The following is a 24,670-nucleotide window of genomic DNA, read 5'->3' as shown; positions in this document are numbered from 1 at the left end:
CTATCTTAACTGACCTACAACATTCCTATAGGTATTTACATTCTAGAAGAGATTGCTTTTACTAAATGGATAATTAATATATGAAAAGGAAATGCAGGTCTAAGCCACAGTGAGATAACACTATACACTCTCGATGACTAAAATGAGAAACAACAGTAACTTGAGGATGTGGAGCAGTTAGTACTGGAAATGGAACTTGGCATAATTGCTTTGGGCAACTGTTTGACAGTATTTACTAAAGTAAACATGAGCCTTGTTTAGCGACTCAGAAATTATACTCCTAGATATGTTCCCAAGAGAAATGAGTACCTGGGCCTATCAAAAAAAACAATATATATATATATATATATCTTTATATATGTGTATGTGTGTATATATATATATGTTCACAGGTGCATGGTTAGAAATAAGCCTCCAAATGTCTGTCAACAGTAGAATGGTAAATTAACTTGTGCTCAGATAATAAAATATAACAGCAATTAAAAATGAACGGCATGCAGCAACATTAATGAATCTCATAAGCATAATAATTAAAAGTCAGACAAAAGAATATTAGTGATATTTACTCTGTATGAAGTTTAAGAACAGGCAAGAGTAATAAATAACAATGGAAATCAGAATAGTAGTTACCTGTTGGGGCAAACAGAAGGGCCATGAGGGAGCCTTCTGAGGAGTGAAATGTGCTGAGTAATGATGTTGATGGTGGTTACACAGTATTTGCACACACACATATACACATATCCAGTTGTATGTATACATGCAAAGAACTCATGTAGCTGTATACTTAAGATTGATATACTTAGCTTTATATTACTTTAGAAAGAAAAGATCTTGGAAATTTAATTTCATTTATGGTATTTTAGAGAATATGATAAAAATAAATTGGAACAGCTTAGGGAAACAGGATTTTTTCTGGCAGCTATTAGCATGTGTCCATGTTTTTGAGTTTCTGGAGCCAAAATTAGGGGAAGTGGTACAAGCTGATTAGAATAGAGATGGTAAAAAAAGGAAAAGTCTTACATGGTTCCTCTTCTTCATTCTATTTCTTCCTGTCTGTAGCCATAGCGTTTTTGATTATGTCCTAACTTGTGTCCTCCATTCCTCTGGCATCATGGTCGAGGTGGTGGAAAGTGTTGAGAGTCAAATAGGGGACATTGGAAGAGGGTACAAGGCAGTGGTTGTGTATCAGGTATCTATGTCTTGGGGTGGGGAGGGCGGGAAACACTACTTTAACCTGCAGGGAGGTTAGCCAGCAGGGAGGCCTGACGGGACTGTCATAGAAACTTCCAGGTAAGGGGAGATTCTGGGTCCTAAGAGGTAAACACGGATGGTGTAATGGTGCAACCAATGATTAGGAGTCAAGTCCACTCTGAGAAGGAGGAAGGCTGATGATCACACCATCGTGTGAGGGGAAACAGAGATTTTTGTCCAGGCTTTTTGACCCAATCGACTGGTTACCCAGATTTGAGGTTTAAGTGGGGATGTGCGATACGGGCTTTGCTTGTACCAGGCACACCTCAACTTGACACTCTTCCTGCTTCTTTATGGTGTTTCTCTTAAGGAGAATGAGTTACAGGGGAATGTTTTCAATTACATGGTGTGCATAAATGTGCTTTATAGTAAAACGCAGACCCTGATCAAGAAAAAGATGGGCAGGTGCTCGACCATATGCTGGGCAAGGTGTCATCTAGCTGTACCAGCTTCCAGCTGGATGCAAACCTGGAATGCTGTAGAATTTATACAACAAATATGGGCTGTCATTTGAATGTTGTTGAAAATGTCATATTGTCACTGAAGTTAAAAATTGCATATGTTGGGTAAAATACATCCATATACATGTTTTTGGCTACTTTGAATATGAAATATAAGCAAATAATGATTTATTTCAGGTTGTATCTGCCTTTTATGTGATGATTCTACTAGTAACTGTTTACTACCATGGTGTTCAGTTTTAATGTAGAAAATTAGCATTTTAAGATCCTTAGTAGAACTTTTATTAGAATTGGTTATTGCAAGAAGTAAGTATCATTTGAAATGGAGACACTAAGAGTCAAGTTTGTTAGGTATTAAGCTTCATAAGTCACACTGAATAAAATAGATGACTTCTAATTTTTTAAAAAAATTTTCACTTGTCACATTGTTTATTTTTAATTATCTTTGCAAGTGACTCCGTAATCTTTTTTTTTAAATCTGCCACATTTTTGTCTGTCCTCTTCTAAATCATTTTGACGTCCCCTTGGGTCACTGTCTTAGTCCATTTGGGTTGCTATAGTAAAATACCACCGACTGGCTAGCTTAAAAACAGCAGGTATTTATTGCTCACACTTCTGGAGGCAGGGAAGTCCAAGATCAAGACACCAGCATGGTTGCCTTCTGGTGAGGGTCCTCTTTTGATTATAGGTGTCTGTGTTGCATCCTCAAAATAGTGGGAGGGACCGGGGGTCTCCCTGAAGCCCCTTTTATAAGGCAATGATCTTGCCAATGAGCTTAGTTGCTCTGTGGCCTGTGGGATCTTCCTGGACCAGGGATCAAAGCCGTGTCTCCTGCGTTGACAGGCGGATTCGTCACTGCTGAGCCACCAGGGAAGCCCGAACACTGTCACCTTTGGGGAGGGTTAGGATTTCAACAGATTCGGTGGGGTGGGGCACAAAACATTGAGACCATAGCAGTCAGCCTATGTAGACGATCTTAAGTGTCTATTTGCAGCCATGATTCCTTTCACCTTATTGCTAAATCTGCTGCTGCAGCTGGATAATTATACTTGAGTATCCCAGTGTGACCTTGTAGTGTCAAACTTATCTCTTCATCTGCCTCTTTCCTTCACAGAACTTTGCACAAAACCAACAATGTCTTTTCCTCTTTGCTCAGATTAGAAGCCTTGCAGGCATCTTTGACCCTCTTCCTGTCCAATGCTGTGTTGACTAGTCAAGTACCGAACGCCATGCATTGTCAGTTGTTCCAAAAATACAAAAAATACTTCATTCCTTCTCTTCCTGATTATTCTCACTGTCACCAACCTGGCTTGTCACCAGTCTCATACTTGGATTATTCCTTCAGCGATCAAACTTTAAATCTCATCTCACCAAGCCATGTGCTGGCCAGATGCATTCCCTACAGCCTGCCATTGATTACATCTTCCTCCTGCTCACAAACCTTTGGTATATTTCTCTGTTTTCAGTAAAAATTGAATCCAAACCTAGCCTGGCTTTAACTAGCTCTTTTTCCAGCTATTCACCTTCCTAAAACTTGTTTTCCAGCTGATGATTTGACTCACGATTTCCTGATCCCCCTTCTTTCTCCAGTCTCTTTGCTCATGTTTGTGTCCACCCATGCAGATCATTCACCCTTTCCTACCCATCCATGTGGCTTCTCCCCAGGTTCACTATCTGATGAAGTCTTACCTCCTTTGCCATGCTGCCGTCTCCCTTACCTGCACCTTCCCCTCATAGCTCTTACTTGTCTAGATAGGCAGTCTCATGGTATAACTTCTTCAGGGTTATGACCTTTCTTCTGATGGTGATAGCTTGACTGATTTTCAGTTCTTTAATTTTTACATAGTTATATATACAGCTTGACTGTAAAAATCTCCAGGGCAAGGGTCTTTGCCTTACCTGTATGCTCTATAATACTTAACAACACAGACACTAAAATAGAAGATTTGTGAAGGCTGGGATCCTTTGTCACTTTTATTCAGTGGTAAGGCTCTCGTATCTAGGATAGAACCAGGTACCTGATAGGCTTATAGTAAATATTTGCTAAATTGTAGATGCTCAGTAAATGTTTGATTTAATTACACTGCAAATGCATTAAAAGTTGCTAGCATCTCATACTTACTGTGACTGAGAGATATTATAGTGGGGAAAAAAAAAGAGAGGGGGTATGCATTTTACAGCCAGAATCTGTTCAACAGTGCTTGACATCTCCTTCTAAAAGAGTTGTTTTCCTGCAGATATTAATGAATGCCAACTACAGGGTGTGTGCCCTAATGGTGAGTGTTTGAATACCATGGGCAGCTACAGATGTACCTGCAAAATGGGATTTGGGCCGGATCCTACCTTTTCAAGTTGTGTTCGTAAGTAATGATCACTTTTTATTCCTATTTTGGATCAGGTTTTTTGTTTTGTTTTGTTTTGCTTTGAGAGGGTGTGGGAGGAGAATCTAAAAGAAGGTAACAGCTTGGTGGTCAACCAAATATTGAAAATATGCAGGAAGATGTCATTAAAATAATAAAGGGGATGAGGTGGCCTGATATACTGGAGTAAATCTATGTTATGAAGCCTTTTCATTTTTATTGTGTTCAGAAGGAAATGAAAGCTAAAACTCAAGAAAAAGAGCAGGCATACAGAGGAAAGATACTTTAATGCAAAGAAAGCAGTTGATTAAAATTAGCATACCTAAGAGATGAAAACATTTTCCTTCATGAGTATTTTAAGCATTATTTAGGAGTTAAACTTTGTTCCAGCTTCTGTCTTTAATTAGTCCAAATTCTGAGTCACTTGTGTTTGATTTAATGAGGTTTCACTGTACTTTCTTGGTTGGAAGAGTCTGGGAAATAGTTACCAAGGCCCTGTGTTTCAAATGTTTTATTCAGTTCTAATTTCAAATAGTCTATTCTGTTGTCCTTAAAAACCACCAAAATGTGTCCCTAAACTATTTTTGCTTTATGAATCTGTCTCTACGATTTTTCTTCTGGGTAAGGATAAAGATCCTCCATCAAACCTTCTGTACGTTCTAATACTGCTATAGAAAATGTAGTTTCTCCAAAAAGACACTCTTGCCACAAAACCAGTGTAATCATTACAGATCACCTGACAATTAGAGATGCATGCATTTTAGATGTAAAGTGCTCAAACACAGAGTTTTTTTTAAGACTACCTTATTTATTAAGGTGAAAAGTGAAAGTGAAAGTCACTCAGTCGTGTCTGACTCTGTGACGCCATGGACTATAGCCGACCAGTCTCCTCTATCCATGGAAGTGCTAGGCAAGAATACTTGAGTGGGTTGCCATTTCCTTCTCCAGGAGATCATCGCCACCCAGGTATCAAATCCTGGTCTCCTGCATTGCAGGCAATTCTTTACCATCTGAGCCACCAGGGAAGCCAAATTTTTAAGGTATTTGTGCCCATTATTACAAAGTAATAATGGTAAACACAACAGATTTTTCAAAGTCATATACAATTAAATATTAAACATTTTAAACTAATGCTTGGCAGAAAGTTGTCAAGATAATATTATGAGCAATTCATTAATTTTTGTCTTGCTGGATTTCTATTTTTATTTAACTTTTTTTTTTTTAATGTGGCTCCAGTATTTGTTATTTGGTATCTTTCTGATCCCCAGTTTTAAATTTGCTGTGTCTTCAAGACATGTTTTTTTCATGAAGGTACTATCATTTGTTTTTAACTGTGCATCTCTTAACTCTGTGCCCTAAGCTGATGGATAGACATGGTGAAGTAAAGACAGATATAGTAAAATAAAATGACAACTTCATTCATTACTTTTAGATGAGTTTATTGAGGGTTTTGGAACATTGTTACTAATTACTATTATTTTCCTTTAAAACCTGTCAAATGCAGATTAGGAAATTTTGCACGTAAATTCTTTCCTCCATGTCCTTTCACGGACAGTTCTGATCATGCAGCAGACAGACACCTGCTAATTATAGGGCTTTTTTGATGGGTGGAGAAATCAGACTGTAAAATTACACTTGCATACACGGTACATTTGCAAATTGATGCAAGGATTTGGAAATTTCATGCCAAAAAACATTGTTGAAAATATCCAGATAATTTAGGGATAATTTCTGGCTGACTGGAATTACATGAGTAAGTATTATAAGTATATTTTTATAATTTAAGCATAAAAGATTTTTAGAGTTTGGGTATAGAGTTGTGAATATTTTTTTTCCGTTAAATTGATTTGTAGTCTGGTTAAAATGGCTATGTTGAACGTTGTAGATTAGGTAAACTTGGAGGACTGGTCACAAAGTGTTTTATTTGACTAGATCTGATGTCTAGAGCTAAGGGCAGCCATCCAGGTTTTAATGAGATTGCAGGAACCTGCCAATGAGATTTTGAAACACTTACACATTTCCTTAGCATTTATTTTCCTTGTCATTGGCCAGATAATACTGAACATATTAAACAGCCATCCGCTCATATTTGAAAAATAAATAATTCAATTTTATGGTTCAGCTACAACAGCTGAAATGATAAGTATTAGGAGATGTTTGTTGCTAGTTAAGTGTTCCAGTTTAGAGTTTGAAGTTAAAACTTGGGCTCTTACCAGCGTTGAGTGGGCAGATTTATTTCTCTTTCCTCTGAATTTACCACATGTAATATCACAGAAATATGTAGAGTCCTTTAGAATTTGTGACTTGGTTCAATCTAGTCCGATTTGTGGGTGAACTATACTTTGAACAAGTCGATGGGGGAAGTCCGAAGAGAAAGAATGTCTTGAGAAAGAAGGAGGGGAGAAGGTGATACTTAACAACGTGTATGTGTATTAGTTGCTCAGCCGTGTCCAACTCTTTGTGACCCCATGGACTGTAGCCCACCAGGCTCCTCTGACCATGGGATTCTCCAGGCAAGAATACTGGAGTGAGATATTTACAATACAGGGGTGAAAAATACTGGCAGGATGGTGGTACCTTTGAGAGTCATGGAGGAAATAGCAGGAGGAGGCTGGGGGCCACACACGCACACTGATGCACAAGGGCACTGGGCAGAGCTATTTATCCTTTGAAATAAATGCTCTTGCAAGACAGAAAAACAGCCTTGGATAGATGGTGGAAGCAGATGGAGGTGACTGGCCGCTTTTGCTCAGGCAGCATGAATTTAGGGCATATCCAGGCCATAAAAGGTGTGGCTGACTCTGTGAACTCAAAGAAATGGACTTGGCAGTGGCTGAAGAGCAGTGGGAAGCTCTCCCTGTTCTCGAATACACTGAGGTGAACACCCTCAGAATTCCTTGACTTCAGCCAAAGGTTGCAGCCACTTCACTTTCTCTCCTTGCCCGCTCCCTGTGCTTGACTTAGCCAAGCTGGAAGAGGAAGGTAGGAGGGGTCTGGCCTTGGCCACCTCCGACCTCTGCATCTGTGGATCAGGGCTCTGCTGCGGTAGCATTCTCTAGTCCTGCTTCTACCTATCTGTGGGGAAGGCTGAAACCCAAGATCTCTCAGAGCACATCCAAGAAAAGTGTAATAACCTGTGAAGAGTGAGTAGGGAAGCTTTCTGCCTTTTTAAATGGCAATTAATTTTCTTCAGACACTTGAGACCTCTTAGGATGAATGCTGGGAAGGGTGTACCCACAGGTTCAAAGTGAATGAAAATCACCCAGTTGTGTCTGACTGTTTGCGACCCCATGGACTGTATCCTGCCAGGCTCCTCTGTCCATAGAATTCCCCAGGCAAGAATACTGGAGTGGGTTGCCATTTCTTTCTCCAGGGGATCTTCCTGACCCAGGGATCGAACCCTGGTCTTCTGCATCACAGGCAGACTCTTTAGCATCTGAATTCTGAGCCTGCATGTTTGCTGTTCTGTTACATCCTTGGCCAGTATAAAGGGTTAGAGAGAAGATGGGCTCCTACCCTAACTCCAGAAATCAGGAGATGTCGAACACATACCTTCAAAAAGCCAGTTACATTCATGAACACTGTTTCTTTTTAGTTTCTTCAGCTTCCTTGAAGAGATAAGAATTATTTCACACAATAGGAAACCGAAGCCAGGAGAGTTTAAGTAACTTTTCAAGATCATGTAGCTCATCCTTGACATTTGAGATTATAGAATTGGGTTTCGTGCCTTAAATTTAGGGTTCTAGATCAGGAACTGGCAAATAATAGCCCATGGGCCAAATATGCCCCATTGTCTGTAATTGTAAATAGTTTTATTGAAACACATTCTGTCCATTCACTTACATACTATCCACGGCTGTGAAATAGCCGTTGGCAGAGCTGAGAAGTTGCAATAGAGACCATATGGACCACAGAGCCTAAAAAGTTTGTCTTGTCTTTCACAGGGAAAGATTTCTGACTTCTGGGCTAAATCAGTGCTATCCAATAGAACTTTCTGTGATGATGGAAATGTTCCGTATCTACATTGTCTGAGGTGATAGATGCTAGTCATAGGTGGCTGGTATGCCAAAGAGATTGAATTTTTAATTGTATCTGTCTTCAGTTTTTTTAACTGTTTATTTTATATCGGAGTATAGCTAATTAACAATGTTGTGATAGTTTCAGGTCAACAGCGAAGGGACTCAGCCATACATATATACATGTATCCATTCTCATCTAACCTCTTCTCCCGTTCACAGGCTGCCACATAACGTTGAGCAGTATCTCATTTAAATTCTATCAAAGGAGCAGTATGTGGGCAGGGGCTAATGAATTGGAGCTCATAGTTCTAGATGCATTTTTGTAAAACTGATTGGGTAAATGACCACCAAGATCTCTCTGGCAGAGAGAGCAAAATGGGCTTTCTTCCCTGACCTGGTGGTTTTGTCCATGGTAAGATTATTCTTCCCTAGAAGTGAGACTGGGAGCCTCTTTGTCACCCCTGACTCTCTCATCTCCTTTGGTCTTCAAGAAAGTCATTAAATCTTCATAATCTGTTTTATGCTTTTTCCTTTCCTCCAGCTTCTGCTGTGGCTGTCTCAGCTTAGACCCCTAGTTTTCCTCACTTAGTGACCACATAGCATCACGGCCTTAAGATTACACAGATCTGTGCCCAGTGTTTGCTCCCAGATAAAAGCAGTAACAACTCAAACTGTGACACTAGTGTAGGAATCTTCACTGTGTACTTACCAAGTGCCAGGCACTGTGATGAGTCCTTTGTATGGATTACCAAATACCATAGTTACAGGATCTCTGTGAGGCTTGTATTGTTCTTCCTATTTGGGAAATGAAAAGATTGAGGCACAGAGAGAGTAAGGATCTTTCCAAAAGTAACACAGCCTCTAAGTGGTAGAGCCCAAATTTGAAACTCACACCACTAGCTGAGCCTTTAATCAGGAAGAGGAAACTAGTCCAAATTGATAGGAGCAAGTCATATATTCAAGTGGAGCCACTATTTAGTCTCACTATATAACTAGCTATTATAGTTATTATAGCTATTATAGGCCACCTCTGCAGTGGCCTCAGGGTCATTTTTAAAAATTTTATTCTCCCAGAGTTGATTTTTAATAGCCCTTTTCCAGAAAAGGCTCTTACCCAGTGGCTCTTACTTCCTTAGTAAGTCATCTGTTGGACTCTTCCTAACAGTGTTACCTGATTCCCACACCTGCATCCCAACACTCATTCCACTGGGACTCTAAGCTTTAAAGACATGAAACTCTGATGTGGAATTTCCTCCAAGAAGTGAGTAAGGATACTGGGTGGTTGGGATGGGGGAGGAGTAAAAACGAACTAGGAGAGACTAGCTATCTTCTCAGTCTGTTCTAGTTTTCAGCTTCTTCCAAGTACCAGATTCATTTATGTCTGTTTAATAATGTTTGAATCGATCAGAGCAGCATGCCTTTGAGAGTGTTACAGAGTTGGTTGTACAACCCTATAATTAACTCATAAGTTGTTTAATGTATAATTGGGGAGCTAAGCTGTGAGAACCATAGTGTCATACCTTCTTACTGTGGTTTGTAATGGAATCACCATCAGCACTGAATATATGGTGATGAGTCAATACTACACTTGGGTTTAGAGCTGTATGTTTATCACTTTGGAAGATTTTTCCCATGTCTGTTGCCAAGAGCAAAAGACTTGTTTTCTTGACTGACTGATTGTGGTATTTGCGGTAGGATTTATGCTTCTGAAATGTTTTCCCCTCTATACAGAGTACCTGAATCTGTGTACCCTAGTCTTAGCAACGTGCCCTGCAAAAAAATAGAATCTGCAAAACCCATATTTAAGATTTCCTACATATATGAACTGTGTTTAGTGTTTCCTGTGGAAGTATGGGTTGGCAGCAGTCTGCTGCAGGGACAAGGGCTCTGCGTGTGGGTATGGCATAAGTCCTCTTGGAGGAGGTCGCCATTAACCCCACCATAGAGCTGCCAGAACTTACATAGGACTGGGAAATAGACTCTTGGAGGGCGCAACAGAACCTTATGCACCAGGACCCAGGAGAAAGGAACAGTGACCCCACAGGAGACTTGCCTGTGGGTGTCTGGGAGTCTCTGGTGAAGTCGTGGGTCAGTGGTGGCCTGCTGCAGGGTTGGGAGCATAGACCGTAACAGTACATGCTTTGGATCTTTTGAGGGAGGTCACCATTATCTTCATTACCTCCACCATAGTTTGGCCCCAGGTAAATAGCAGGGAGGAAACAGAGCTCCACCCAGCAACAGAAAAATGGATTAAGGATTTACTGAGCCTGGCCCCACCCATCAGAACAAGACCCAGTATCCCCCTCAGTCTGTCTCCTCAGGAAGCTTTCATAAGCCTCTTATCCTTCTCCATCAGAGGGCAGACAACTGAAAACCACAATCACAGAATACTAACCAAAAAAAGCAAGAGAGTTTCAGAAAAAGATCTATTTCTGCTTTATTGACTATGCCAAAGCCTTTGACTGTGTGGATCACAAGAAACCGTGGAAAATTCTGAAAGAGATGGGAATACCAGACCACCTGACCTGCCTCTTGAGAAACCTGTATGCAGGTCAGGAAGCAACAGTTAGAACTGGACATGGAACAAAAGACTGGTTCCAAATAGGAAAGGAGTACGTCAAGGCTGTATATTGTCACCCTGCTTATTTAACTTATATGCAGAGTACATCATGAGAAACACTGGGCTGGGAGAAGCACAAGCTGGAATCAAGATTGGCAGGAGAATTATCAATAACCTCAGATATGCAGATGACACCACCCTTATGGCAGAAAGTGAAGAGGAACTAAAAAGCCTCTTGATGAAAGTGAAGGAGAAGAGTGAAAAAGTTGGCTTAAAACTCAGCATTTAGAAAATTAAGATCATGGCATGTGGTCCCATCACTTCATGGCAAATAGATGGGGAAACAGTGGAAACAGTGACAGACTTTATTTTGGGGGGCTCCAATCATTGCAGATGGTGATTGCAGCCATGAAATAAAAAGATGTTTTCTCCTTGGAAGGAAGTAATGACCAACCTAGACAGCATATTCAAAAGCAGAGACATTACTTTGCCAACAAAGATCTGTCTAGTCAAGGCTATGGTTTTTCCAGTAGTCATGTATGGATGTGAGAGTTGGACTATAAAGAAAGCTGAGTGCCGAAGAATTGATGCTTTTGAATTGTAGTGTTGGAGAAGACTCTTGAGAGTCCCTTGGACTGCAAGGAGATCCAACCAGTCCATCCTAAAGGAAATCAGTCCTGAATGTTCACTGGAAAGACTGATGCTGAAGCTGAAATTCCTGTTTCAATACTTTGGCCACCTGACGTGAAGAACTGACTTATTTGAAAAGACCCTGATGCTGGGAAAGATTGAAGACGAGATGAGAAGGGGATGACAGAGGATGAGATGGTTGGATGGCGTCACTGACTCAATGGATGTGAGTTTGAGTTTACTCTAGAAGATGGTGATGGACAGAGAGGCCTGGTGTGCTGCAATCTGTGGGGTTGCAAAGAGTGGGACACGACTGAGCGACTGAACTGACTGACTGACTGACATATATGATCCCATCAGCATGCTTTGTAATCCCTCCTCAGTATTCTTTCCCATTTCCTCCAATCCTTTAGCAATCTTTGGGCAATACTCATTTTATTTATTTATTTTTTTGAGTATAGTGTAAATCCTTATGATGCAATAGAATGTTTAATCCTGTTTATCATATTTTAAATAATAAATGTAGTATACTAACATTAATGAATTATCCTTTACAACCAGGCTTCCCATCTATGATTAAAGAGAGTACTCAGACAATAGAAACACCAGTGTTGCATCATTCTAGGTAGTGTATTGTTCCTGGGTTTATAGAAGTGTTTAATGTAGTAAGTGAAATTGCCACTAAGTCATTTAAAATATAAAAGAATAACAGATGACTTAGGTATTACAATAGAGGCCGTTTTAAATATCACATCCTATTAGAAATCTGAGGGAGGCATGCATTAATACTTTTGAAAATTTGAATCATAGGAACATCAGTAAAATTTAGGTATGTAACCCAAGGCTTTTCACTGGCTTCCTCCTGGGTTTTCTTCCATCTTCAAAGGAGCAGATTTTTTATTAGTCAATAGCTTGTGTGTACTTGGGATGAGGCAAAATGTTTGGTTGCAACATGGTCTGATGTTCCAACACACCAACAGTTGAGTTTTAAGTGTAAATAGAATTTTTTAATAAAAAATGAAGTACATTTAGAACACCTCAAAATGATTAGTTAAAAAAAATCTTTATAAAAATAAGTACAGCAGTTGAGTTTTGATGACTTTGGAAGCCGATGATTCGTATTCCCTTAAAGACCGCCCCCTAACTTGAAGTGCTTTGGAAGCTGTCATGGAAAAAGAACGCCAGTACCCCAGCACTTATAGAAAATCTTGGTGCTAGGAAATGAGGGAAGAACAAAAACCTATAAAAGAGACCTTTCAGGAGAAGATACCTAGGAATTAGCTATTCTTCATAGGATAAAATGTCTGAAAGTTTACTTACTTGTGTATGCTGTGCCTGGGAGTCTCAGCTAGAGGCTCACTTGAATGAACCAGCCATCTCTTATCATTCACTTACACACCAGTATACATACTAATCCCTTGGAAACTGAATTTCTGATTGGGAGTTTGGGCAGCAGGCCCAATGTGCTACTTCAAAGTAGAGGCCTTGGCTAGGAGACCAGGGTGAGCATAAGGGGAATGGTACCTGAGATAGTGTCACTGCCCTGGATATGCAGGTAAATGGACACAGGGAGTGAACATGGATAAGTCAGTGCAAGCGGCCGGTGTCACCATTTCCCAGTGTCCAGGGTTTGGAGAAACTCTGCTCTGCTTTAAATGGCCCTTGTTCTTGGGATCTAGAACTTAATGCTATTAGTATTATCATTAAGCCCTGCCACATGTGAAATGGCTTCTCTGTTGGCTCAGATGGCAAAAAAGAATCCAGCTGCAATGCGGGAGACCCAGGGTTCAATCCCTGGGTCGGGAAGATCCCCTGGAAAAGGGAAAGGCTATCCACTCCGGTATTCTTGCCTGGAGAATCCCATGGACAGAGGAGCCTGGCAGGCTATAGTCCATCGGGTTGCAAAAAGTCAGACATGACTGGGTGACTAAGCACATAGCACGTGTGTAAAATAGGCTCTTGTGAGTCGACCCGACACTGTTTCTATGGAAATATGTGTTGTGAATTCCAAACACTTTGGAAGAGAAATTTTGGAGCAAAATCCTCAGTGAGCTGACTACATTAGAACTATGTATATGTTCTTAAGATTATACAACCTACTTATAGAAACAGACAGACACACACATACACATATATGTGCTGTATAAGTGATGGTCATTCATTTCAGAAATTTACTATCCTTTTGGAGGTAATCACTATTCTCTTACATTTTGTTTTACTTCTGTGACCTTTGATTTTTCACAGCTGACTGGCACAGACTCCAGAAAGTGAGTAGGAAAAGGAAGAGAAAAGACTTAAACGTCTCCCTTTTACCACATTTTGAGTAGTTTTGGGCAAACTTGGCTTTACTAGAGGAGCTAAGTTTTGAAGGCTTAGGAAGGTGTCCTCGGCTCCCCTCAGTCCACTGCTCCCATCTTCCTGTTCACTCATATCTTTCTTTCCAAATATTTTTGGTTGGTTGAAATTCTGTGACTAAATAGTGATCAAGATGTGTTCAAATGCCCTTAAGAGGATGGAGATACCTGGTTTTATTAATAAGGGAGGCTGACATGTGTTTTGTGTCTACTCTGAACCAAATGTTTAGCATATGATAAATCTAGTCTATACATTGAGCTTGTTACTTATAAGTCAGGGGGTTGTTGAAGCTCAGCTGCTGTATTAACATTCTCTCCAGAGGTATGGAGCCAGCAGGGTGGGTGGATGGGAAGGGATTTTGAAGGAATTGGCTCACATGATTGTGGAAGTTCAGTCAGTTCAGTCGCTCAGCCATGTCCGACTCTCTGTGACCCCATGAACCACAGCACGCCAGGCCTCCCTGTCCATCACCAACTCCCAGAGTCTACCCAAACCCATGTCCATTGAGTTGGTGATGCCATCCAACCATCTCATCCTCTGTCATCCCCTTATCCTCCTGCTCTCAATCTTTCCCAGCATCAGGGCCTTTTCAAATGAGTCAGCTCTTTGCATCAGGTGGCCAAAGTATTGGAGTCTCAGCTTCAACGTCAGTCCTTCCAATGAACACCCAGGACTGATCTCCTTTAGGATGGACTGATTGGATCTCCTTGAAGTCCAGGGGACTCGCAAGAGTCTTCTCCAACACCACAGTTCAAAAGCATCAATTCTTCGGTGCTCAGCTTTCTTTATAGTCCAACTCTCACATCCATACATGACCACTGGAAAAACCATAGCCTTGACTTGACAGACCTTTGTTGACAAAGTTTTGTCTCTGCTTTTTCATATGCTGTCTAGGTTGGTCATAACTTTCCTTCCAAGGAGTAAGTTCAGTTCAGTCAGTGTAGGCTGGCAGGGAAGTGGAGTCCCAGGGAAGGATGAATGTTGCAGCCAGAGTTTGAAGGTCATCTGCTGGCAAAATGTCTTCTAACTCTGAGGAGATCAGTCTTTTCTCCTAAGGACTTCAACTGCTTGGATAAGGACAACCCACATTCTAGAGTCATCTGCTTGATTCAAAATCTATTGGCTTAAATGTTAATCTCATATGCAGAATACTTTCACATCAACATTGAGACCAGTCTTTGACCCAATATCTGGGTTACCATGGCCCAGTCAATTTGGCACACACAAACCATTGCAGTTAGTCAAAGTCACTTTCCTGGGTTATGCTGCTGGCAAGTGGTAGGCCTACTATGTGAACCCAGGTCTGTCTGGCTCTAAAAACCCTTGCTCTCTTCACTGCGCTGTAGTACCTTCATAGAGTGAGGTTGTTTCTTGTAGCAGAGATGTCAGTCCTTTTGTGAGAATGAATATACAGCTTTGAGGGAAAAGAGAAGTTGATTTGGAAGCTCCAAGTGCTAGAGCAATTGGGTAAGGGAAAGGCAAATTGGGAAAACCTCATTTGGCCAATAGTGCAATAGAGAAGAGCTCATCTTTACGTAGCAGAAAGAACTGAGAGGTGACCATCAAGCTTGGTGTATACAACAGTGTTGACTTGGCCTGGAATTGGCCCTGTAAAAACATTCTCCATGCACATTTACTTTAGAAAGTGATCTTTGTGAAGACAGGGATGTGTCTTTCTCGCTCATATTCACCTCATTTGCCCCATAGCTGTTAATTTAATGAAGTCTCATCTACATTTATAGACGAATCCAAATTAGGACTTAGATGTTGGATGGATATGGGCTGATGTGCTTTTTAAGATGTTTTCTGAGGTGTGAGGATGTCATTTGTTCCTTCTCTGGCGTGCTTTCTGGCTGGACAGGGGGCCTTGTGTGGCAGTGCCAGTCAGAAGCTGCTCTCGGCCTCTGATTTCTGGTCGCTGGTCTAGAATGAGACTGGATGAGGCCCTGTAGGCTCTCACTGTCCTGCAAGTGAGAAGAGTAACAGTTGACTTGTATCAATTATGTTCAACACCTTATTTTCCATGGTACTTGGCTATTCAATAGATGCTATCCTAAAATAACCTCTGTGTGTGTATAAAAGTCGCTTAGTCCTGTGTGACTCTTTGCAACCCGATGGACTATACAGTCCTTGGAATTCCACAGGCCAGAATACTGGAATGGGTAGCTGTTTCCTTCTCCAAGGGATCTTCCCAACCCAGGGATTGAACCCAGGCCTCCTGCACTACAGGTGGATTCTTTACCAGCTGAGCTACCAGGGAAGCCCAAAATAAACTCTATTATGGCTAATTACAAAACAGCAAATGAAATTGTAATTTTGACAGTTAGATTTATTTAGGCAGGTTTATTTTGGTTGCAATGATTTATTTTCATTCATGCACACATAACTGATATTTTTAAATTTTAAGTTCAAATTAAAGGATCATATACCTGATTTTTAACACTAGCTAAAATGGAAGAAGGAGCCAGACAACGACAGGGACGTTTGATATCCTGACTCCTAAGACTCAATAGGTCAGCTGACCCTAAATCAGGTAGGGTAATGCCCTACATCTAGATAGATTTATCTTGAAGTATGGCTTCTAATTGGAGAAGGCAATGGCACCCCACTCCAGTACTCTTGCCTGGAAAATCCCATGGATGGAGGAGCCTGGTAGGCTGCAGTCCATGGGGTCACTAAGAGTCGGACACGACTGAGCGACCTCACTTTCACGTTTCACTTTCAGGCATTGGAGAAGGACATGGCAACCCACTCCAGTACTCTTGCCTGGAGAATCCCAGGGATGGGGAGCCTGGCGGGCTGCTGTCTATGGGATCGCACAGAGTCCGACACGATTGAAGTGACTTAGCAGCAGCAGCAGCATGGCTTCTAATACAAACTTTAAGGGTCCTTTTAGTATTTATGTGAAATGTCGAACTGGTTTTTGTCATTTCTTGGGTGACATCAGGCCTTATCTCTCTGCTGCAGCGGACACCCCTGTGATCTCGGAAGAGAAAGGGCCGTGTTACCGACTTGTCAGTTCCGGAAGGCAGTGTATGCACCCTCTGTCTGTGCACCTCACCAAGCAGCTCTGCTGTTGTAGTGTGGGCAAGGCCTGGGGCCCACACTGTGAGAAATGTCCCCTTCCAGGCACAGGTAAGACGTGCCCCGGCATGTGCTCATTCATTCCCGGCCACACAGGATGATTTGGACAGCATGGGTTCTTTGTGGTTTCTGACTTTAAATCACTTATTAGTAATACAATGTGTTTTTATCCTTTTGAACAGACCATGAATGTACGAGGTTGAATCAGTGGAAAAAATTACATGCAAAGAGCTTTTCCCATTTGTGTGTAACATTAGACTTCCTTTTGGATGTTAAGAAAAGCCATTGCTTTTTATCCCTAGTTGCTGTCCCTAGTTTCTGCTGTTTAAAAGTGCGGAGACACCGGAAGGCCGTGTGGGGCTTACACTTTTCTGATGAGTGGCTGTTCACTGCCTGCATGGTCACTAGACCTGATGTAGGTTAACTCTTTTAACTCATGTATTGAATGGGTGCCTGTCAGGTTCTATCAAGAACATCATGCTTGATTTCTCCAGGTGGAAATGGAGAAAATGATATTCACAATTGAATTTATGCTATGAAAATTCATAACTCAAGGGCAGGTCCTCCTATGAACTTCTGGATGGGAACTGAATATAAGAAGTGATGATTCTTTATCCTTCAGCTGAGTACATAATTGCCTAATGCTCTGAAAGCATAAATTTATCTAAGTGCCTTACGTATCTCAAGGCATCACCATCTTCTCATGCAGGATCAAGTAGAGTTAAATAGAAGAGAAAGAAACATACCTGCAAATACTGGGCATAATATTATATATATATGTAGAGTGGTGTACCTATTTCACTGACATGAGGTGGGCATAAGACGTCTACCTGATTTCTTGTTTGATAAGGTGGTTCCCATCTATGGAAGTGCGTTCACTCTCACAGAGACATTTAATGTCTTATGCCTATAACTTGCACTGTTGCAGACAAGTGTTAAATATAAATGTAATTATCACAAGCCACTTTGGTTGTTGCCTAGGATCAGAAAGAACTGGTGAGGCAGAGATAGTATAATGTTGATGATGTTTTGGTATACTGCGTGACTTGAGACATTTCCAGAAGGCCCTAGTAGCCTCCTGAGGAGTCTGATCTGCTCAGTATTAAAAAGTAATAATCAGTGAAATTAATGATCTTGATAATTCATAGACCCATTTCTCTTTAAGTTCCATTTTGATAGCTTTTGTAGCCCTTACATGAAGCATAAATCAAGAAAGGGAATGTAACACAGGAAGATTTTCCCATGAAGTAGAGTTTGAAAATAATATTAAAAACAAAATTTGGATACTTAGCCAGTTTTTTATTATAAGATGATTTTCACGAAAGTAATGTTTAGTTATTTCATATACCTCAAGTATTTGATAGAAAAACTTTTTCTAGAAACTTCTGTTCTTTCACATGAAAATTGTATTTCATAGTTGAACGTAAAAATGAGCTTCTACCATTTAATGTGTGATCCTTAGAAAAACAGTATTTTAGCATGCTTTAAGGAGTATTTTAGAGTTTTATTTTTACTGAGAACTAATTTTAGGTCCAGAACATTCATAGGAGATCTCTTGTTCAGTGGAAGTGAAAAGTGACTTATTTTACTTTCAGTTTTAAAGGTAGAAATGAAGGAGTTGACTGTAAGCCCTTTGCTGTCTGCATTTGGTAACTTGCCTCCAGTACCAACACCAAAGAGATGAGGTGGATTTTTCCTCCTCAGGCCACACATGGCCTTGCCTCCCTTGTCTTCCCCCTTGACTTATTCCTGGTGATTATGCAATGAAGGTTAGGAAATCACATGTGCCCGGCTGATATTTTTTAAGTGTACAAAACCACTTTCCCAGCAGGAATAGCAGTTAAGGATGCAGAATATCTCCTTGTCCTCACAATAATTTGACCAGTTGGTTGTGGTCTGGCTTTTGCTCACTTGTCACCCCTCCCCTTGAAAATAACTACATTCTAACTTGGTGTTTTTCCCTTCATTTCTACCTGTCATCCTTTTAACATGTGTCTTTGACTGGCTTCGTTTTCACCATCCTGAGAATATTTCTTCAAAACCACTTGCCCTTTTCAATTCTTCTTAACCAACCTCTGCCTATCAGCTGATACTCCCCACCCTGGTTTCCTCATCTTTGGTTTCTTCAATGGGAATCAAATTAGGATGATTTCAGCACCTCATTTCACTCAATAGTGACTGCTTTTTCTTTTTTAACCTTCTTGCTAGTCATTTAATTTAGATGTTACTGAGTTCCCGGTTAACAGTTAATGAAATTAGACCAAAGCAAGAGTGAAAAGTCTGATTTCTACTGATGTTATACCCTCCTCTGAGATAGATATATATAATCTATATAGTATGTTCTGTACCTAAAAATCTCATGTATTACATATATTTAATGTGTAATACATAGTGTGATAAAGAATATTAAATATAAAATATATGTATACTATCTCTTAATTTGTTGCTAATATATATAATTTGATATATAAAATATGTGCTCTCTCTATATATAAGATTCTGATTGTGTAAGATAAGGAATTAACAGATGGAGAAATGTTAACTAGAAGAATTGAGTTTTTTCCTATAAATATGCAAGTTTGAGAGAAATTCGAGCATTTTGCATCTGTTCTTTAAGTTTTTAAATGTAACTATAAATTAGTGATGATTTATTAAGCAATATTCATCATGCTGTTTTCCTCTGTATAAGTTTGCACTTTTAGATTTTTAAAAGGAATATTTTCCCATCCCAAATCTAGCTGCTTTTAAGGAAATCTGTCCTGGTGGAATGGGTTATACGGTTTCTGGCGTTCATAGACGCAGGCCAATCCATCACCATGTAGGTAAAGGACCTGTATTTGTCAAGCCAAAGAACACTCAACCTGTTGCTAAAAGTACTCATCCTCCACCTCTCCCAGCCAAGGAAGAACCAGTGGAGGCCCTGACCTTCTCCCGGGAACAGGGGCCAGGAGCGGTGGAGCCAGAAGGTGAGAGTGGAAATGGATCGTGGAGCTAGTCATCTATCTTGTGTGTCTTTGGTTTCCCTGTATGTAACTTCTACAATAGGGCCTTCAGCCTCGGCACTACTGACAGTTTGGGGTGGATAATTCTTTGATATGAGGGGCTGCTCTGGGCATTACAGGATGTTTAGCAACATCCCTGACCTCTAACCTCTACTGCCAGTAGCACCCTCCCCCTCCTGGTTGTTACAACCAAAAAGATGTCCAAGTATCACTAAATGTCCCCTGGGGGAACAATTACCCCTGATTGAGACCCACTGCTCCAGAACAATTGTGACAGTATTCCATGATAATCTAATGACATTGTCTTATGTTTGGGGGCTACTTTTTCTTGCTGTTTACTCCTCGATAGTGCTTTAGATTTTTCAGGGAATAGCCAGAACTCGCTTCTGTATCTAGAGAGCTGTTTAATAAATATATGTTTACTTTAAAAAGTGGAATCCACAGGCTTGAAGCATCAACTGAGCTTCCATGAAATAGAAGGGAAGTCAGGGATAATGGGCAGCAAAATGAAGGAAGATAGGGTCCTTGAAAGGGATTTTGGAGAGAGTTCACCTAGTGAAGTCCTTTGATTTGCATTTTGAGAACTGGAGACAGAGCAACTGACTTGCAAATGTCATACAAAGAGTATGTGATAGAACCAAGAACACATCTTTCCCAGGAGGTGCTTAAGGCCTTCTTCTCCAGAAGGAGACTAGAGACAATTGGTTCCATTTCAGAAAGGACTATCTATCTTTGTCTCTTCATAGAAGCCAGCATGTCCAATACTTTGAATATCTTTTTCACCACAGAAGTGCTCACCCCAGATAGGATGAACAAAAATCTTAAGTTTGTGTGGGATAGGTATTGGCTTTAATAAAGCTTCTGTTGGTCTTTCACACTTGGATCCTGGATGGGAATTCAGGGTGTGCATTTATGGATTTTGTGAGGAGAGAAGGGGCTCAAGTTAGATGAGGCATTGGGAGCGTGGCAGGGAAGAGAGGTCTCTCTTCAGGGCTCTGAACCTTCATGTGTTGTAGCCCAGTTAAGTCCACTCTTTGACTTGCTGCACTTCTCCTTGGTTAGGCAGATAAGGTAGGACCTCACCTAAGATAGACAGTGCTGGCCAGCTGATTCCTGGACGGTTGGCCAGGTGTTTGCAATTCCTCCTCCTCTTCATAAGCGGGAGAAAATGGGCTGTGGTCCAGATTCTGCCTCAAGAGTTTCTTGGTGGTGGATTAGACAGGACAGAAGGTTTATTGACTTTTTCTAACCACAAGAATGTTGCAGCAGCGGTAGCAATCTGGTACCCTGATTGCGTTTAGGAGTAATGCATCTACCATATCTTATACTAATGTTTATGGAGATGTTGACTCATGAGTAGAATCCCTGTGATTATTGACCTAAGATTTGAGGACTAGTTCTACAACTGATTTTTGAAGTGTTTCAAAATGGAAAGGCATAATCACTACCACCACCACCCTATAATAATGTTGGTGATTGTGTAATCTGTGATTTGTTCAACATAGTGATGTTAATTGCTCATTGAATCTTGCTGGCTTGTGATTTGATTTTTTTTTTTTTTGTAATCTTGTTAGAATATCTTTCTGAAAACACTCACAGGGCTTCATTAAAGATCAGTGTTCACCAAGAATGTAGCACCCTTTCTTAGGTCTCTTATTGAAACAGGGGCATTTTTTTTTTAACATTGATATCAGAAAGCATTTCAAACATTGTTTATTATGTTAAGGATAACTGTAATGAAAATGTTCCTTTTCTAAGGCATGGCAAGTGCTCCAAAATTGTGAGTAGGCATGAGACAATGTATCAGGAAGTGGTGCCTCCTATAACTTTAACAGTTAGTGAGTTGGAAAGAACTCCATCCCATCTACTGCCTGATTTCCTGCAATTGAGGAATGACATACCGTTTTCCCCTGTCAGTCATGTGTAAAATGCTCCAAAGTGGTAGCTGACTATAATTCTGCACTTTCTTTAGTTTGATTCTTAATCCTTTTGGAGACTGAACTTTTGTTGCTTTTTAAAAATTGAACTATTATATAGTAGACTGTCTTGAGTTGTACTAATGTCCTTCTTTTTTTTTTTTTTGGTTTTAGTGGCAACTGTACCTCCTGAGAAGGTAATTTATTCATTGTTTGCAAGTCGTCTTTTGTTACCTTCATAGTGATTCTCTTCTAGATTATGTGTGATTTTTTAAAGACTTAAATATAGTAACATGTCTATTATACATCATTTCACTTAAGGAAATACATTGAATAACAGCCATTCATTCAATAAACATTTATTAAGTGCCTGCTATATGACTGGCACTATGCTGAATATTAGGGAAATAGTAGAGACCAAAGCAGATGAATCTGCTTGTTGTCATGGATCTTAAATCTGGGGAGATGAAAATGATGGGCCTGATGGGAATCAGGGACTTAAGTGAAATTCAGAGAGTTGGTTTAGGGCCTGGAACATCAATGGAAAGAAAGGTTCTGACATGTTTATGTAATTGTGTTATTCTCAGAGTTCATTTATATACTGAATGATGTACTTCTAACTTCAACTAAAATTTGATATGCATGTTTGACTTAAACTGGAGTATGAGCAGAACTTATCCTTGAAATTGATAATCAAGTACTGGGATATTGCTTCCTTAAAATTTTAGAGAAATTTTAATCTTTCATTTTGGGGGGCCATGAAATGGGACACCGAATTGTGAGATTTGTTAGTAGAAAATGTTGGCATTTGCTGAAGCTCTGTCCTGTTTATATAATATTGTTCCTTGTCTGAAGATTTATTGGTAACATGAAAATTAGGTAATTATTGTATGTTTACACATTTGTGTAGTGTTCATTCTCTCATAAGAATGCAGTATTAGGCTTTAGATGGGGACATAGACCTCTGTAAAATATTATAAACGGTTTTAAAAATCTTTGGTTTATAAGTATGGGGATAGAATAACACAAACATTAAAAGTGCTGACAGAATCCAGAAAAGAAGGAATGATTTTAGAGTGATAGCAGCCAGTAAGGAAAAATGTTTTTATACTGACCCCCAAAAGAAGTACAAGAGATTTGCATATTTTACATGGGTAATTTGCTGCTCTTGGAGAGCATCTCTAAAGATCAGTGACATACGGTAGTTTGCAATTTTGTTGATTTTGAATTTAGTTCTGGTTTATAAGTGAGAGGAATCCTTTAGCACATGAGTGGTCCAGCCAGCTCCCTGACAACCTCATCTTATCTGATTTTCTTCCCCTCTGTTTATGGTTGAGCTTGTGAAACTTTCATAAAGACTCTGAAAGAGGGCCTGAAATTTTTCTTGTGTATGTTCAGAGAGGAGTCAGTGGGGAAAATGCAGCCGTGGACTTCGTGGTCTTGACTTTCTGTGGAGATCTCATGTTCTTAAAGATCAGTGAAGAAAAAGCAGGGTGATCCACTGATGAGAAATTATGTGCACAAAGGTGCAGTGGAGGGTGGGGACAGCACGAGGTCACTGAGGGGAGCAGGAAAGACTCAGAGAACTTGGGAGGTGCTTTGGAAGGCTTGGAATACCAAACTGCAGTTATAATCAGTGGGGAAATACTGGCCTCCTCTGCTGGACCCACTTGTCAAGTGGAGAAGTGGCATGGACCAGGAAGAAGGAAGTCCACTGCCCCACGCTCCTGGGTAATGCGGGAGGGAGGGCACAAGTCTGGGATCCTGTCTGTAAGCTGCAGGAGTTGATTGACACCTGGTTATGGTCCACTCCTTGGGAGCATTGACCTTGGGCTGCAGGGGATGGGGTGTAGTTGAGCCTGATTGGGATCACCTTTCCATGGGTAATAGGAAAGCTAGTCTATATTCGTAAGAAGAAGGGGAAATGTGAGGGGGAAAGTAGTAAGTGCTCTGTGTTTCTAGAAGATGCAACACACTGGATTAACTGAGGTGGGGAAGAGGAAGCTTGAGGGGCTGATTAGACGACTGCAGTGAACTGAGAATGAGAGTGAGTGCAGATGAAGGTAGTAGGGGGCTGTGGATGTGGAAAAAGATGAACCCATATAAGGAATAGTGGAAATAGTCAGGGCTTGGAATGAGGAATGAAAAGTGACTTTACACCTGGAGAGATCAATGACTGTGGCATTCACAGAGATGAAGAAGTTGGAATCAGAGCCTGGATATTTTCAGGAAGGGATGGGTTTGAGGGATTTGTAGAATGTCTAAATGGAGTTACCCTGTAAGCACTCATGCTTTCAAAATTGGGTCTTTGAGATACTCAGGCAGGATATCTATTTTATTAAGAGCAGAAAAGGTGATAAGTAAAGAAAGCTAGGAGAGAAGGTTTTTCTTTAACATCTTACAGAAAAATTTGAACGAACTTTTTGGCCAACCCAGTAAAAGTTAGAACTGGACATGGAACAACAGACTGGTTCCAAATAGGAAAAGGAGTACGTCAAAGCTGTATATTGTCACCCTGCTTATTTAACTTATATGCAGAGTACATCATGAGAAATGCTGGGTTGGAAGAAGCCCAAGCTGGAATCAAGATTGTCAGGAGAACTATCAATAACCTCAGATATGCAGATGACCCCACGCTTATGGTAGAAAGTGAAGAAGAACTAAAGAGCCTCTTGATAAAAGTGAAAGAGGAGAGTGAAAAAGTTGGCTTAAAGCTCAACATTCAGAAAGCAAAGATCATGGCATGTGGTCCCATCACTTCATGGCAGATAGATGGGGAAACAGTGGAAACAGTGGCAGACTAATTTTGGGGCTCCAAAATCACTGCAGATGGTGACTGCAGCCATGAAATTAAAAGACGCTTATTCCTTGGAAGGAAAGTTATGACCAACCTAGACAGCATATTCAAAAGCAGAGACATTACTTTGCCAACAGAGGTCCATCTAGTCAAGGCTTTGGTTTTTCCAGTAGTCAGGTATGGATGTGAGAGTTGGACTATAAAGCAAGCTGAGCACTGAAGAATTGATGCTTTT

The 24,670-nt window shown here is 40.5% G+C and overlaps 1 protein-coding gene across 28 annotated transcripts in view; it reads left to right on the top strand.

Moving 5' to 3' along the window:
- The window catches only part of LTBP1 (latent transforming growth factor beta binding protein 1), a 456,525-nt gene that overhangs the window by 285,918 nt on the left and 145,937 nt on the right, over positions 1-24,670 (top strand). For 15 of the 28 annotated variants that reach the window (XM_068988377.1, XM_068988386.1, XM_068988420.1 and 12 more), the window contains 4 exons: positions 3,950-4,072; positions 16,604-16,771; positions 19,459-19,686; positions 21,813-21,835. In XM_068988377.1, coding sequence (XP_068844478.1) covers positions 3,950-4,072; positions 16,604-16,771; positions 19,459-19,686; positions 21,813-21,835 — 542 coding nt within the window. The remainder of the gene's footprint in view (positions 1-3,949; positions 4,073-16,603; positions 16,772-19,458; positions 19,687-21,812; positions 21,836-24,670) is intronic. The other 13 variants (XM_068988396.1, XM_068988564.1, XM_068988501.1 and 10 more) reach the window with 2 other exon arrangements.

Source organism: Capricornis sumatraensis, chromosome 1, assembly GCF_032405125.1.
Source record: "Capricornis sumatraensis isolate serow.1 chromosome 1, serow.2, whole genome shotgun sequence".
NCBI lineage: Eukaryota > Metazoa > Chordata > Mammalia > Artiodactyla > Bovidae > Capricornis > Capricornis sumatraensis.
Note: the sequence above shows the minus strand (reverse complement) of the source record. Positions and strands in the feature narration are given on the sequence as shown.